Source organism: Schistocerca nitens, chromosome 5 (genome assembly GCF_023898315.1).
Source record: "Schistocerca nitens isolate TAMUIC-IGC-003100 chromosome 5, iqSchNite1.1, whole genome shotgun sequence".
Classification (NCBI taxonomy): domain Eukaryota; kingdom Metazoa; phylum Arthropoda; class Insecta; order Orthoptera; family Acrididae; genus Schistocerca; species Schistocerca nitens.
The window spans coordinates 230,223,140-230,237,974 of record NC_064618.1 but is presented as its reverse complement, the minus strand read 5'-3'; the positions used below and the strand labels follow the sequence as shown (position 1 = coordinate 230,237,974).

General features: G+C 43.4%; 1 protein-coding gene across 1 annotated transcript in view; it reads left to right on the top strand.

Moving 5' to 3' along the window:
• LOC126260357 (acyl-CoA Delta-9 desaturase-like) overlaps positions 1–14,835 on the top strand; it is a 137,364-nt gene that overhangs the window by 81,738 nt on the left and 40,791 nt on the right. The window contains exon 4 of the mRNA XM_049957684.1: positions 10,332–10,537. Within this exon, the coding sequence (XP_049813641.1) occupies positions 10,332–10,537 (206 nt within the window). The remainder of the gene's footprint in view (positions 1–10,331; positions 10,538–14,835) is intronic.

Genomic DNA, 14,835 nt, shown 5'->3' with positions numbered 1-14,835 from the left:
AGAGAACTGCAATTCATCGAAGAACGGCCCAAGTGTAAGGTGAGCATCGCATGTCCGTTGCAAGGGCCTTCGCGAGGCCCAAGTGATTCAGGGAAGGATGGATGTCGTTGGCCAATGACTCACGATCTAGAAAGCCCCATTGCATTACCAGTTCCATTGACCAGAAGGTGGATGCCCTCATTATTGAAGGCCGTTGAATTACAATGGCAGCCGTTGCCCCAAAGGTCGGATTGAGTGTCGGAATTGTAACGGTTCCAGTTTACAGCCTCCGGCTATTCTCTTTTTGAATGCTTCTTGTAGTTTCATAGTGGATAGGGTATTTCTGAATTTTATCAGAGTTCGAAGGTCGTCCGTTTATGCAGAATCAGTCAATAACCTTAACAAAAATCTCATTTACCACATGGTGAAGGAATATATGACTATTGATAGTGATCAGCCTCTCAGATGGTTATTCCAGAGATGTATCCTATAGCAGCATTCCTTTAATTCCATACTTATTACGTACTACAACAATGTATTACACAGTCAGGTATTATTTTCTGCCACCAACACACACACTTGCCGTCACATGTCTGAGGAGAGCAATAGCAAGTTACCACCTAAAGGCCCCGGCCAAGACAGTGACATAGAATTCATGAACTATAACCACTGTGTAGAGCTGATTTCCAGATGGAAAACAAAGAATTCCGAAAGGAATTCATAGAAAGAAGAAAAGTGTGTGACCTGCAATCCGCGATTAGCTCATTATAAACGGAGAACAACCTTCGACTTGTGGAGGTTGGGGAAGGAAATCTGCATTGTCCTTTCAGAGAAACCATCTGGCGCTTGACTTAAGTGATTTTCGGAAATCAGGTAACAGCTACATCTGTATAACTTGACAGACATGACTGCCGTCTCTAATGACCTCGAAATCGACGGAACGTTAAACTCTAATCTTCCTTCCTGAAACAGCCGTTCTTGCTAATGCGACTCATCCGCGTCGCGTGGCTCGAACAAAAGGTGTCATATGGTCATAATAAACCTAATTAATATATTTATACAGACTGGAGCTATGAATGGAAATTTGTACCAATATCGGTGGTATTTCCCCTAAACTCCAACAGCATTGCAGAGTATCTCCAACTGTATTAGAATAGCACATCAGATTCGAGCAAAACAAGGGATCCTGCCTGAAACCCAGGCGTAAGTGCTTTAATGAAATAATACTACATGGTTGCAGGCACATTTTCAAGTCTCAAACATCTATGATGTAAAACCTAATTAAGGCAGACTAAAACTGAAAAAACTAAACTCCGTCGGAACAGGTCATGAAGGCCCAACGATACCGACTGGCCGCCGTGTCATCCTCACAACCCTCAGGCGTCTCTGGACGCGAATGTGGAGGGGCATGTGGCCAACACACCACTCTCCCGGTCGCATGTCAGTTTACGAGACCAGAGCCGCTACCTCTCGATCAAGTAGCTCCTCAGTTGGCCTCACAAGGGCTGAGTGCACCCCGCTTGCCAATAGCGCTCGGCAGACCGGATGATCACCCATCCAAGTGCTAGCCCAGCACAACAGAACTTAACTTTGGTGATCTGAAGAGGGCCGGTGTTTCCACTGCGGCAAGGCCGTTGGCAATTAAGGCAGACAACATACTGAATGATCCATAAGTAACTGAACTGTGAAAAATCAATAACTACAATTGTATTTCCTGTAGGGCGACACCGCTCTATTCATTTTCAGTAATCAAAAATAAGATACTATAAAATTTTTAGTAGTAAAAGAAGTATCAAAAATTTTCATTTCATGGACAAGTAACGCTTTAGGTTAACAAGAGTGGCTGTCAGCCGTTACTGAATCTGGTTTACTACCTGATACAACTGAAAATAAAGCAGACTGGCTATTCAATGACCTGCAGCTCGAGGAGACGTATTTTTCATTTAAAGGAACTGAAATTTTCTGCCCCACTGACGACGTGAGCTTCATCATCACACTTCTGGCCGTTTTAACCAATGAATTAAATTCCATGTCTCTTCCAGCGTCATTAAGAAAACTCAAGACCTACAATATTTTTCGATACATTATTTTCCGATTTTCACGTAAACTACGGACCATGAGTAACCATGCCATACAGCACCATTTTATCGCCATGACATGTCAAAAGCTGCCCTTCCGCGGAAGTACCTCTGAAAACGGTGAATCACACGACACATGAGAATTGTAGGGTAATAAACGTCCCCATTGGGTAACTGAATATGGGCATGGAGCTGAAAAGATTGATATTTACTGCTACATGTGTGTAAGGGTTGTAGTTTTAAACACGTCCTTCAAGTTCAACACGTAATACACAAACAACTAATCCCGCATCAACAAGTAACCTTTTAAGCCTGAAGCTGAAACCAAAATAGCATAAAACTGAGCTGCATACCTCTCTTACAAATACAAGACCTGATACCGATTAAATCAACAGTATAGCTAACGGGGAAAAAGGAGCTTTGTTCTATAATCCTAAAAGTTTCATACATTTTGTGAAATTACTGATGTAGAGACGGGATTTTAACCCCATTTTTGGTTTTGTTTTATGTAGCGGTGTACTCTACCTTGCTTAGCATGTAATTTACATTAATTATATTTATTGATTACAAAGAGTGCTCTTAAAAATAGCAATTACAATCAATAAAAAATAAACTATTTATGTGTGCAGTTGCGGGAATATAATTAAGGAACATCATTATTGCTTTTATTTCCACATCGGTTTTCAGTGTTAGACTGTGACTAGCTTGGTAATAGATATCGTTTACAAAATCACTTAATTACATACAATGTGTTCTTTAAATGAAAACACTTAATATCTTTCCGTAAGGAACTGAGATTTAGAAACAGTAATAATATGACCATTCTGTTAATGATATTTCATGGTCAATTTGCCTGGTATTAATTAGTAATCACTTAGTTGAGCCCTATCCTCTCCAGAAACACTGTATCTCACAGGGTTGTGAAGCTACGAAGTCGTCATCTATTATGTACTTTCTCAGACCCTTGAGGCAAACAATAATGTGAGGTGCTTACGGCGGCCACAATGGCTCTGAGGGAATCCTTTGAATGTCACTGTCAGGTTAGATGCTTTTCCTCTGTCTTCGGGCGCCATTTAGGAATTCAGGTGTCATGTATTTCGTCTCGATTTCCTCACAAACATCAGATTCCTTATTAATTTCCGAATGTGTACCATCTATAAATGCAAAATGCTGGCTTTCTATTGATCAGTCATATAGGTTTTGTTAGTTATTCGCTATTTTCTCTGGAGGTGTTAACACACATTTCTGGAGGTGTAATACATTTATCATGATTTCAAACATTAAAAAAAAAAAAAAAAAAAAAAAAACAATTTTGTGCATCGTGCACGAAATCGATGAAGTAGGTGGTTTTTCTTCTTAAACCGACTTGTCTTAGTGCGTTATGTGTGTTGTTTTGTGCAAAATGGTGTAAGGAAATTGAATAATATCTTACATCATAAAATATACCTACAAAACAACCAACGCAGGTACAAATGCAACCTTAGTGGCAAAAAAATTTCCACAAAAATCAACCGTTTTTTCGCTATCTAGAAGTCTTTCCAAGTATACCACCTTATGAACGTTGACATGCATTAAGGTAGGCGAAGGGTAATTCGGTACTCACGAAATAAGCATTCGAGGCAGATTTAGCAACCATAGTGTCGTCCATTGCAAGGTTCTAGCGAAGGTGTTTTGCCACTGCATTCCTCTGACCCTGTTATGAAGTGTCAAGTGTGTCTCGTTTGTCTGACTGTGGTGAGAGTTTATAGACTACCGTGATGTGTTAATGTTCCAATGGATAAATGGAAGAAAGAGATGAATCCCTGTGCCAGCTCATAATTTCATTGTCTTGAATAGTACGAATAGAACTGCCGACGTTACCGCCACATCCAATAGAGGCACATACCGTCCCTGCAGAGAGGTTTGAAATGTCATCCACGAATCTGGTGATAAAGTATTTTGACACCACTACCTCTCCCTCGTTTGTCATACCAAATACTGGTGGCAATTTTCTCCTCCACTACAAAGCTGACCCTCTATGCCCAAGTCTAGCGCCACATCAGAAAGGTAATTCATAATATTAAAATTATACTTTTTTTTGGTCACTAGGATTCTGACTGGGTTGATGTGGCCCGCCACCAATTCCTCTCCTGTACCAATCTCTTCATCTCAGGGTAGCGTTTGCAACTACGTCCTCAATTATTTGCTGGATGTATTCCAATCTCTGTCTTTCTGTACAGTTTTTGCCCTCTACAGCTCCCTTTAGTACGATGGAAGTCATTCCCTGATGTCTTAACAGATGTCATATCATCCTATCCCTTCCCCTTGTCAGTGTTTCCCATATATTACTTTCCTCTCCGATTCTGCGCAGAACCTCCTCATTCCTTACCTTATCTGTCCACCTAATTTTCAACATCACAAATGCTTCGATTCTCTTCTGTTCCGATTTTCCCACATTCCTCGTTTTATACCATACAATGCTGTACTCCAGACGTACGTTCTGAGAAATTTCTTCCTCAAATTAAGGCTTATGTTTGCTACTAGTAGACTTCTCTTGGCTAGGAATGCCCTTTTTCCCATTGCTAGTCTGCTTTTGATGTCCACCTACTACCTAGGTAGCAGAATTCCTTAACTTCATCTATTTCGTGGCCATCAATCCTGATGTTAAGTTTCTCGCTGTTCTCATTTCTGCCCCTTCTCATTACTCTTTCTTCGATTTACTCTAAATCCATATTCTGTGCTCGTTAGATTGTTGATTCCATTCAGAAGACCATGTAATTCTTCTTCACTTTCACTCAGGATAGAAATGTCATCAGCGAATCGTATCACTAATATCCTTTCAGCTTGAATTAATTTTAATTCCACTCCTGAACCTTTCTTTTATTTCTATCATTGCTTCTTCGATGTACAGATTGAACAGCAGGGACGAAAGACTACATCCCTGTCTTACGCCCTTTTTAATGCGAGCGCTTCCTTCTTGGTCGTTTGCTCCGATTATTCTCTCTTGGCTCTTGTACATATTGTATTTTACCCTTCTCTCCCTATAGCTTACACCTAATTTCGATCATCTTGCACTATTTTACATTGTCGAACAACCGTTCCAAGGTCGACAAATCCTATGAACGCGTCTAGATTTTTCTTTTGTCTCGATTCCATTATTAACCGCAACGTCAGAATTGTCTCTCTCGTGCCTTTGTTAGAATTCAAAAAGATAATGTGCTACACGCTTTCAGATAGATGATTATATACAGTCATAAGATCATCGCTCGGACTCGAAACATGCCCTAGAACCGAAGAGTCAGTATAAATTTGTAAACTTAATAAACCACGGAATAATGTAGATAGAGAGGTAAAAATAGACACACATGCTTGGAATGACATGGGGTTTTTTTAGAACCAAAAAAAAACAAAGTTCATAAAATGTCCGACGGATGGCGCTGGACAGCAAAACTGCTACCGTGACGGGTGAGAGGTACGCCGATATGTTACAGAATCGCATCATTCCCAGCCTGGCTGATAAACACCTGCTGGAACGTACGATGTTTATGCAGGATGCCGCTCCACCCCATATTGCTAGACGCGTGAAAGATCTCTTGCGCGCGTCGTTTGGTGATGATCGTGTGCTCAGCCGCCACTTTCTTCATGCTTGGCCTCCCAGGTCCTCAGACCTCAGTACGTGCGATTATTGGCTTTGGGGTTACCTGAAGTCGCAAGTATCGGTGTATCGTGATAGACCGACATCTCTAGGGATGCTGAAAGACAACATCCGACGCCAATGCCTCACCATAACTCCGGACATGCTTTACAGTGCTGTTCACAACATTATTCCTCGACTACAGCTATTGTTGAGGAATAATGGTGGACATATTGGGCATTTCCTGTAAAGAACATCATCTTTCTTTGTCTTACTTTGTTATGCTAATTATTGCTATTGTGATCAGGTGAAACGCCATCTGTCGGACGTTTTTTGAACTTTTGTATTTTTTTGGTTCTAATGAAACCTCATGTCATTCCAAGCATGTGTGTCAATTTGTACCTCTCTATCTACATTATTCCGTGATTTATTCAGTTTTCAAATTTGTATTGAGTTTTTGATCACCCGGTATGTTACGGATAAGACATTCATTAAGTTAATTATGCAACCATAACATCGTTTACGTTACTAGATTGTGACGATTTCCTACGTTTACCAAGGTAATATCCTCTATTGGAAGAAAAGGTAAATCTCAAGATGTTGACAGAAGAGAAGAAGCACAGGAAGCAACGTGGTGAAAGTGAATTCTCACACTTTCTCGAGAAACACTGATGCACATGCACGGTCTAAGCAGGGAGACAACGCTGGATTAGCGCTGACCGTGACACTGGGTCTCCGAACGGCAACGAAGCCGCTTTCTACGGTATGCGGGAACTGTGTCCTCGCCGGCGGCTGTGTTTCCAAGAGCAGCGCAGGCCACTTAGGAGCGGAGGCGTCGCGACCAACACAGCTGCCAGCGCCCCGCGCTTTCGTCCGCGGAGATCACGCACTGACTAACCAGGTGAACGGAACTCTCTCCTACTGACCGCAGGACGCCCGCGGCACGGCCTTGTTTACAACTAGTCGGCAAATGGAGCAGAAGCGATTCGACCTTTAGTGGCTCTAGAATGTACTCTATACAAAGGTGCGAGTGACTCTGCTCTCCTCAGATGTCATGGGTGTTTTACACCGAAGCGCCAAAGAAACTGGAACAGGCATGCGTATTCAAATCCAGAGATATGTAAACAGGCAGAACGTCACTGTGGTCGGCAGCGCCTATATAAGACAACAAGTGTCTGGCGCAGTTGTTAGACTGGCTACTGCTGCTACAATGGCGGGTTATCAAGATTTAAGTGAGTTTGAAAAAAATGGCTCTGAGCACTATGGGACTTAACATCTATGGTCATGTCCCCTAGAACTTAGAACTACCTAAACCTAACTAACCTAAGGACATCACACAACACCCAGCCATCACGAGGCAGAGAAAATCCCTGACCCCGCCGGGAATCGAACCCGGGAACTCGGGCGTAGGAAGCGAGAACGCTACCAAAAGTGAGTTTGAACGTGGTGTTGCAGACGGCGCACGGGCGATGGGACACAGCATCTCCGAGGTAGCGATGCAGTGGGGATTTTCCCGTACGACCATTTTACGAGTGTTCCGTGAATATCAGGAATGCGGTAAAACATCGTTGCGGCCGGAAACAGGTCCTGCAAGAACGGGACCAACGACGACTCAAGAGAATCGATCAACATGACAAAAGCGCAACCCTCTCGCCAACTGTTCCTCATTTCAATGCTGGGCCATCAACAAGTGTCAGCGTGCGAACCATTCTACGAAACAGCATCGATATGGGCTTTCGGGACCGAAGGCCCACTCGTGTACCCTTGATGACTGCACGACACAAAGCTTTACGCCTCGCCTGGGCCCGTTAACACTGACATTGGACTGTTGATGACTGGAAACATGTTGCCTGCTCGGAATGAGTCTCGTTTTAAGTTGTATCGAGCGCATGATCATGTACGGGTATGGAGACAACCTCATGAATCCATGGACCTTATGTGCCAGCAGGAGACTGTTCAAGCTGGTGGAGGCTCCGTGATGTTGTGGAGCGTTTGCAGTTGGAGTGATGTGGGACCCCTGATACGCCTAGATACGACTCTGATAGGTGACACCTTCGTAGGGATCCTGTCTGATCACCTGCATCCACTCATGTCCATTGTGCATTCCGACGGACAATTCCAGCACGACGATGCGACACCACACACGTCCAGAATTGCTACAGAGTGGCGCCAATAACATTGTTCTAACTTTAAACACTTCGGCTGGCCATCAAACTCCCCAGACATGAACATTATTGAGCATATGTGGCACGCCTTGCAACTTGCTGTTCACAAGAGATCTCCAGCTCCTCGTATTGTTAATGGATTTATGGACAGGTCTGCAGAATTCATGGTGTCAATTCCCTCCAGCTCGACTTCAGACATAAGTCGAGTCCATGCCACGTCGTGCTGCCGCACTTCTGCGTCCTCGCGTGGGCCTTACTCGATTTTAGGCAGGTGCACTAATTTCTTCGGCTCTTCAGTGTGTATGTTCACTGTCATATGGCCGATCGTTGAGACTAGGAAAAAAACCGTGATGAGACGTGCGAACGAGCTTACGAGCCTAATTTAAAGTGTCAATCGAATTAATGACGTCACCCAGGTCAGCTACGTCTGTAGAAATTTCAATAGAAACCCAGTCGGGTGAAGCTTATGCTGGTTGTTGCATACGACTCAGATGGTGTTATTGATACGCATGTTGAGCGTGAGGGACAGACCAGCAACCGTGACTACTGCTGCCGACACCTGGAGCGACATATGCGTCCTGCTATGCGGCACAAACGTCCACGTTTGTTGCGAGACGACCACCGTGTCGTGTTGTCATGTCGCAAACAATGTCAAGCTCTTATTGCAACGGGGCATTGGAAGGTATAGGAACACCTTCCGTACACGTCGCAAATAGTTCTTGTGACTTGGATCCGTCTCCGCGAATGAACCCCTCCGAGGCTTCACGTGGGATGTGTACTCCTCGCAGTAGGGCGCTTTGTCGCTGTCAGTCAACAGTGTAAGTCTTGCCAATGGTTCCTAACTACTTTCCGTCATCTGACCAAAGGCAATAGACTTTGCAGTTAACTACACTGAAGAAATGTGATGGAGCTGGACGTGTTAGCTTATTAAATACTGCTTTGCCACTACTTTAGTTTCAGAACTTGTATATAGAAGGTGTTTCAAAACCTACGCAACAAATTGTTTGCTGACACTTTCCGGCGATGCCATGCGTCGTTTAAGACTGATGCCACTTAGAGGCAGTACGGTGTAGCACTCTGCAACGTTCGTAAGCAATTTGTGTTGCCTGTCATGCAGTAGGTGCGGTACGCCGAGCAAAATCCAAGCTCCTGATTCGTTTCTAAAATATCTTTCTCCGCTTAGAACCAATTTTTCTTACGATTTCCTTCTTGAAAATCACTGTGATTCAGTATAAGTTTACTGGTGATCTTAGTAGCTCAATATCTGGTTAGTAAACCCTGCCAGTTCGGTGACGCCTAGCGTCATTGGAAAGCGTCGGTGAACATTTTCTCGCTAACAGAAGTTGTTCCCCATGACGAAGTCCATCACCCCTGGACTTTCGTCACAAAGACTTTCAAAAACACTGTAAATGCTCGATGATAAGGATGAAATAATTTCCACCATTAGTCACTTACAATATTCAGAAACACTGGGGTAGGGCTTGGCTAAGACCCTTGTGTGGGAGTACAGGCAGTGTTTGGAAGGTGATTACTTAGGAAACAAACGAAAATGACATAGTAATATGGCTTATGGCTCTGAGCACTATGCGACTCAACTGCTTAGGTCATCAGTCGCCTAGAACTTAGAACTAATTAAACCTAACTAACCTAAGGACATCACACACATCCACGCCCGAGGCAGGATTCGAACCTGCGGCCGTAGCGGTCGCTCGGTTCCAGACTGTAGCGCCTTTAACCGCACGGCCACTCCGGCCGGCGTCATAGTAATGTCATATCCAAACGCCTTCTGTATCTTTGGCTGGTTGGTAATAGTCTGCTCAGTGTTTCAATATTACTGCCAAGATGTGAGTGGGAAAAGTGTGTCATGGAAATAAACAATCAGGCTACGCTGGTTAATAAGCTAATGTTTCAGACGAAGCATACTAAGAAAAGACGTTCAAGGAGGACTTCTGGTATATTTGCCATTGTATTCAGGAGTGGTTCACTTGAAACTAGGGCTACAGAGAGGAACAACAACATGGCGAAATTCGGAGCAGCAAAGAAATTTTGCTGACTTAGAAGAATTGCTAAGTTGCTTATTAAATGTGCGCCAACGGCCTTGCCGCAGTGGTGAACCGGTTCCCGTCAGATCACCGAAGTTAAGCGCTGGACAGGGGTAGCATTTGAACGAGTGACCCTCCGGTCTGCCGAGCGCTGTTGCTAAGCGGGGTGCACTCAGCCCTTGTAAGACAAACTAAGGAGCTACTCGACTGAGATGCAGCGGTTCCGTTCTTGTAAACTGACATACTGCCGGGACAGCGGTGTGCTGATCACTTGCCCCTCCATATCCGTATTCAGTGACGCCTGTGGGCTGAGGATGACTCGGCGGCCGGTCGGCACCATTGGTCCTTCATGGCCTGTTCGGGTGGTGTTTAGTTTAGTTTTAGCTTACTAGTAGCAAGTGCTTTTGTGGCCTGCTGAGAGCCGGAGTGTGAGGGCGCGTGTGTGCGTTTGCAGAACTGCCTGTACATCTGGGTGCGCGACCACCGGCAGCACCACAAGTACAGCGACACGGACGCCGACCCGCACAACGCCACCAGGGGCTTCTTCTTCTCGCACATCGGCTGGCTCATGGTGCGCAAGCACCCCGAGGTCATCCGGCTCGGCAAGACCATCGACCTGACGGACCTCGAGCAGGACGCCCTCGTCATGTTCCAAAAGAAGTAAGTGACACTTTTACTGGGGAAGTCTGAATGGTTTGATACCGCCCGCCACGGCATCATCTACTGTGCCAAACTTCCAACCTCGTAGTAGCACCTTACACCCAAAACCATTAATAATATGTTCTGGTACAGTTCCAGCAAGACTTACTGTATTTTACGGTGTGTTATTGCACAATCTTTTATTCGTTTTGTACTGAGAGCTTATATCAGGTAATTTTGATGAAACGAGGTAAGTACAGTATTGTGTCACTTAAAACTTAGTGTCGAACTTGTCGGAGATATTCGTCACAGCGTACACGCCACAGCAAGGCGCAGTATGACATCTTAATATTTCGGTGGACGTACTTCAAATTTTCATGGGTCGAGATACCTTGCGACTTTTAGGTCACAATTAGTGGTTTACGTCATTTATCATTCTTATTGAGAAATTTTGTATCCTAGATAAAGTCCTATATAGACATTTGACTGCGTTTGATGAAAAGGTACAGGTTATAAATCACGGGAGACGAATAATTAATACAGTAATCGGCTTCCATCTACTGTTAACATTCGTTTGGACACATTTTGTGCTCCATGGTGCTATCATTCTTGCAAATGTTCATAGTGCATTGCACACACATATTTTTGTTCTGTTACTTTATTCCTACGCTTCTTCACGCCTGTCCCGTTCAAGAAGCCGTCAGTGTCGTTGGGAAGCGTTCGAGGCTTGTGTTTGCATCAAATGTTCTCCCGCTATACCAAGAAAAAGATTTTTTTAAGAATCATCTTTTGTTGTTATTATCAGGGATTTTGAATATCAACATTATATCTAATTTACCCAGCAATATGGAGATGTCCGCATAAAAGTGCAAATGGCCATCGATACCATCGATACGTGATTATGGAAATGGTCTACTTATTCACATCTGCTCTACTGTATTTCCTCTAGTGTAGTCCAGATTAGCTAGTTTCCCCCTAGTCTCTTGATCTATTTTCATATTTGCTGTTCGTTGTTGATAAGACAGTTAAACTTTCAGACAGAGGGTAGCTACTGTAGCAATTAACAATGCTTCTCTTATTAATCTTTGACCAGGGTTCTCCAGCCTTTCTAGACTTCAGGTATCGACCTGTCATGTAGAAGAGAATACTGACTACATAAGAAAAAAATTCAACAGCATGCCTCGAGGAGGACAAAAAAAAGCATTTAGGAAAAGTACTCGGAAGGCGCGTAACGACAAGTACGTTGCAAATACACTTACTTTGCAAACGTCAATATAGTCTTGTCAACAACTACTGCGCACTTTTTAGTGGTGACATCTCTTACGAATTACGAACACCTATCTAGGAGGGTAACCAAGTGTTAGCGCTATCTGTCTTACACCTCGGAAACTAAATCGTGCAACCAACACCTGCTGGCGTACCCTTTGAAGAGCTGACAGGATAGTCCTACCTTAAAATGCTGCAACTTGTACTTCTTACAACTACTTACAGGCAGTGTAAAGGGATAGAAAAGGTAAGAGGATAGAAAGGGTGTTTCTATTTCTATTTGGCGGCCTTTCGACTGGACTGGTGCCCTCTTATGCCTTTCGCATGCACACGTGGCGTGTAGCTGCGGTTCCGAGGTAAAGAAACCCGACAACGACCGGGAGACCTGTGTTCTGAGCACACGCATCTCCGTGCCGCATTCAGTGACGTGATTGACAGAGAGTGACAGGGCGCTCGGACGGGCCCGATGGGGCCATCTAGGGCCAAAACTTGGAACTTTACCTATTTCCAAAAGTGCGGTTAGTACATAACTGTTCTCTGTATTACAGTAAACGCTAATATCAGTGATTTGCTGCGTTGCGCTGTCTTAAAAGTGCGAATGACTAGCAACGTGGAAGTTTATCATTTTCCAAAATGCTGCAGATTATCCCACTTTATCGATAGGCTTGTTTCCTACGTGGTTCCAAGTATCGATCCTTCCCCTGGTGCCTTGATTTTCTTAGGTCAGTGTGTGATTGCCTGATCTTCTTCTCTTGAGGGGGTAAATGAATCATGATGGAGGCCAGTTCCTGAAGGAAGAATTCGAAATAATTCGCTGTGGTATGGTAGTTATTATTATTGGCAACTTTACTATAGGGACCCTTGAAGAACAGACTTGGGTGATTGTACTTGCTATGATTTTCGTGAAAACTACTGTATAAGTTTCGGATACTGCATGAAGTCTTCCTCAAACTGTACTATTTATTTATTGTCGAAAGTACGTATTAACCCACGTATAGTTCTAGCAGCGTGTGTTCTTGTGCGAGGATTTTCGCCCTGTTATCTCTGTTATTCTGTGAGTTCCATTTCTGTCACGCAAGCTGCATTAGCATCAAAACTATGAGAACTACACTACATTCGCAGGACGACATGGATGTTTATTCGGATTTGTTACTGGAGTTGTTTTTTGAGCTGTCTTGACTAGCGTTTCTTGTAGTTGCTTCCGACTATATGACAACTTGCAGCTGGTCGCCTGAGATGCACGAAGCTTTATGCGCGATGGTATTACCTACGGTGGACCTCAGCTAGGATTTCTTATGTATTCCTTTGAATATATAGCAATAAATACGTAGAACTCGGCCCCCTATTTGAACTTCACGTATTCCGAAATGATGTTTACAAAAAATTGCTGTTGTTTATCTTCGACAGAATGACAAACTGTTAACCACCTCCACCTTCTATCGCTCTTATAGCTACAGTCGTTAATCTGTAGCACTGCAGACAACTTCGTTTTATATGAGACTAACAACTGTAGCTATAAGAATTAACATACTTAAGCAACGATTGTTTTCCTGCAAGGTGTGGCTATTTCAATGGGCTCTCGTGTCTGTTTTTTTTATTGTTTTTTTGTGTTTGTCATCATTTCATAACTGTTAAGAGACGATTGTATTTCGAAACGTACTGCCTTTTCTTTCTCTTGGTATCGTGCGGCCTTTCTTTTGTTTTGAACTTTGAAATACGAAAAGAAAGCCAGTCCAACAATAATTTATTTACTGTAAACAACGTATCACAATATGAACCCTTAACTCAGTTAGTTGTTCAGGGTTGCCAGTTACAGGAAACTGGCACTACCGAAAGAAAAATAAAAATAACCGAGTATAAAACAATAACTACCTGAGTGATCTAAGTGCATACCAGCCATTATTATTCATTATTTGACTTTCAGACCGGTTTGTATGTCACAAGCATGGACTAAAATGAGCAACACAGTCTTTCCAGTGCAATCAAGAAGTGTTACGAAGCAGCATACTAGACACAGGAAATTCCTTCTGGTGGGCAGCTGCATTAATTCGCATGTATGGAGCACCAGAACGCTCAAGGATAAAAAGAAAAACAGCGAGTCGATTTTATTCTTTGTTCCTTAAACGATTCGACAGAGAAACAGAATTATACTTGAGTCTCAGGTGATAAATGTGAAGTGAATCTTGCCTGTCGTTAACACGGACTAAATCTTTCGTGTAAGATCAACAGGAATGCTTGCTTCCTAAAGATTACAGACATGGCTAATACGACATCGTCAGTTTCTTCATTCGCCTCTCAGTAGGTTCGAATATTTTTCCAGCATGCCTTATGAAGCCGAGTGAGTGACGTTCTTTGGAGTCCAACTGGAACACCGCAATACGCTATTCGAAGCTGGGTCTCCTACATCAGCGATTGAAACTCTACTAATTGAACTAACGCTATCAAAATCCATCAGAAAAAAATCTGAGTCCGCGTGCGAAAGACGTATTTGGTTTGTGAGCTGTCACTTTGTAAGGTACCTGAGAATGGACATCTGGCTACAGTATAAACCGCTAAGGGGAAACTTATGTCTGGTGTTCGTCATCTCTTCCTCGTATACCATTAAACAGTACTATTGATTGACGAAAATAAAAAGTCAGTATTAATCTTTGTCGTCATCTGTACGTATATAGCTTCATGGGAGAAGGACGTTGGAGGCAAGATATGCGCTCTGTTTAAGGGGCCATTCCAGCATTCGTCTGACCAATTTAGTGAAACCATTGAAAACGAGAATTAATATGGCTGGAATGCGCTGTTTCTGATACAGTCTTATTTACAGAATACTATTAAAAAATGGCTCAAATGGCTCTGAGCACTACGGGACTTAACATCTATGGTCATCAGTCCCCTAGAACTTAGAACTACTTAAACCTAACTAACCTAAGGACAGTACACAACGCCCAGCCATCACGAGGCAGAGAAAATCCCTGACCCCGCCGGGAATCGAACCCGGGAACACGGGCGTGGGAAGTGAGAACGCTACCGCACGACCACAGAATACTATAAATCCTGAA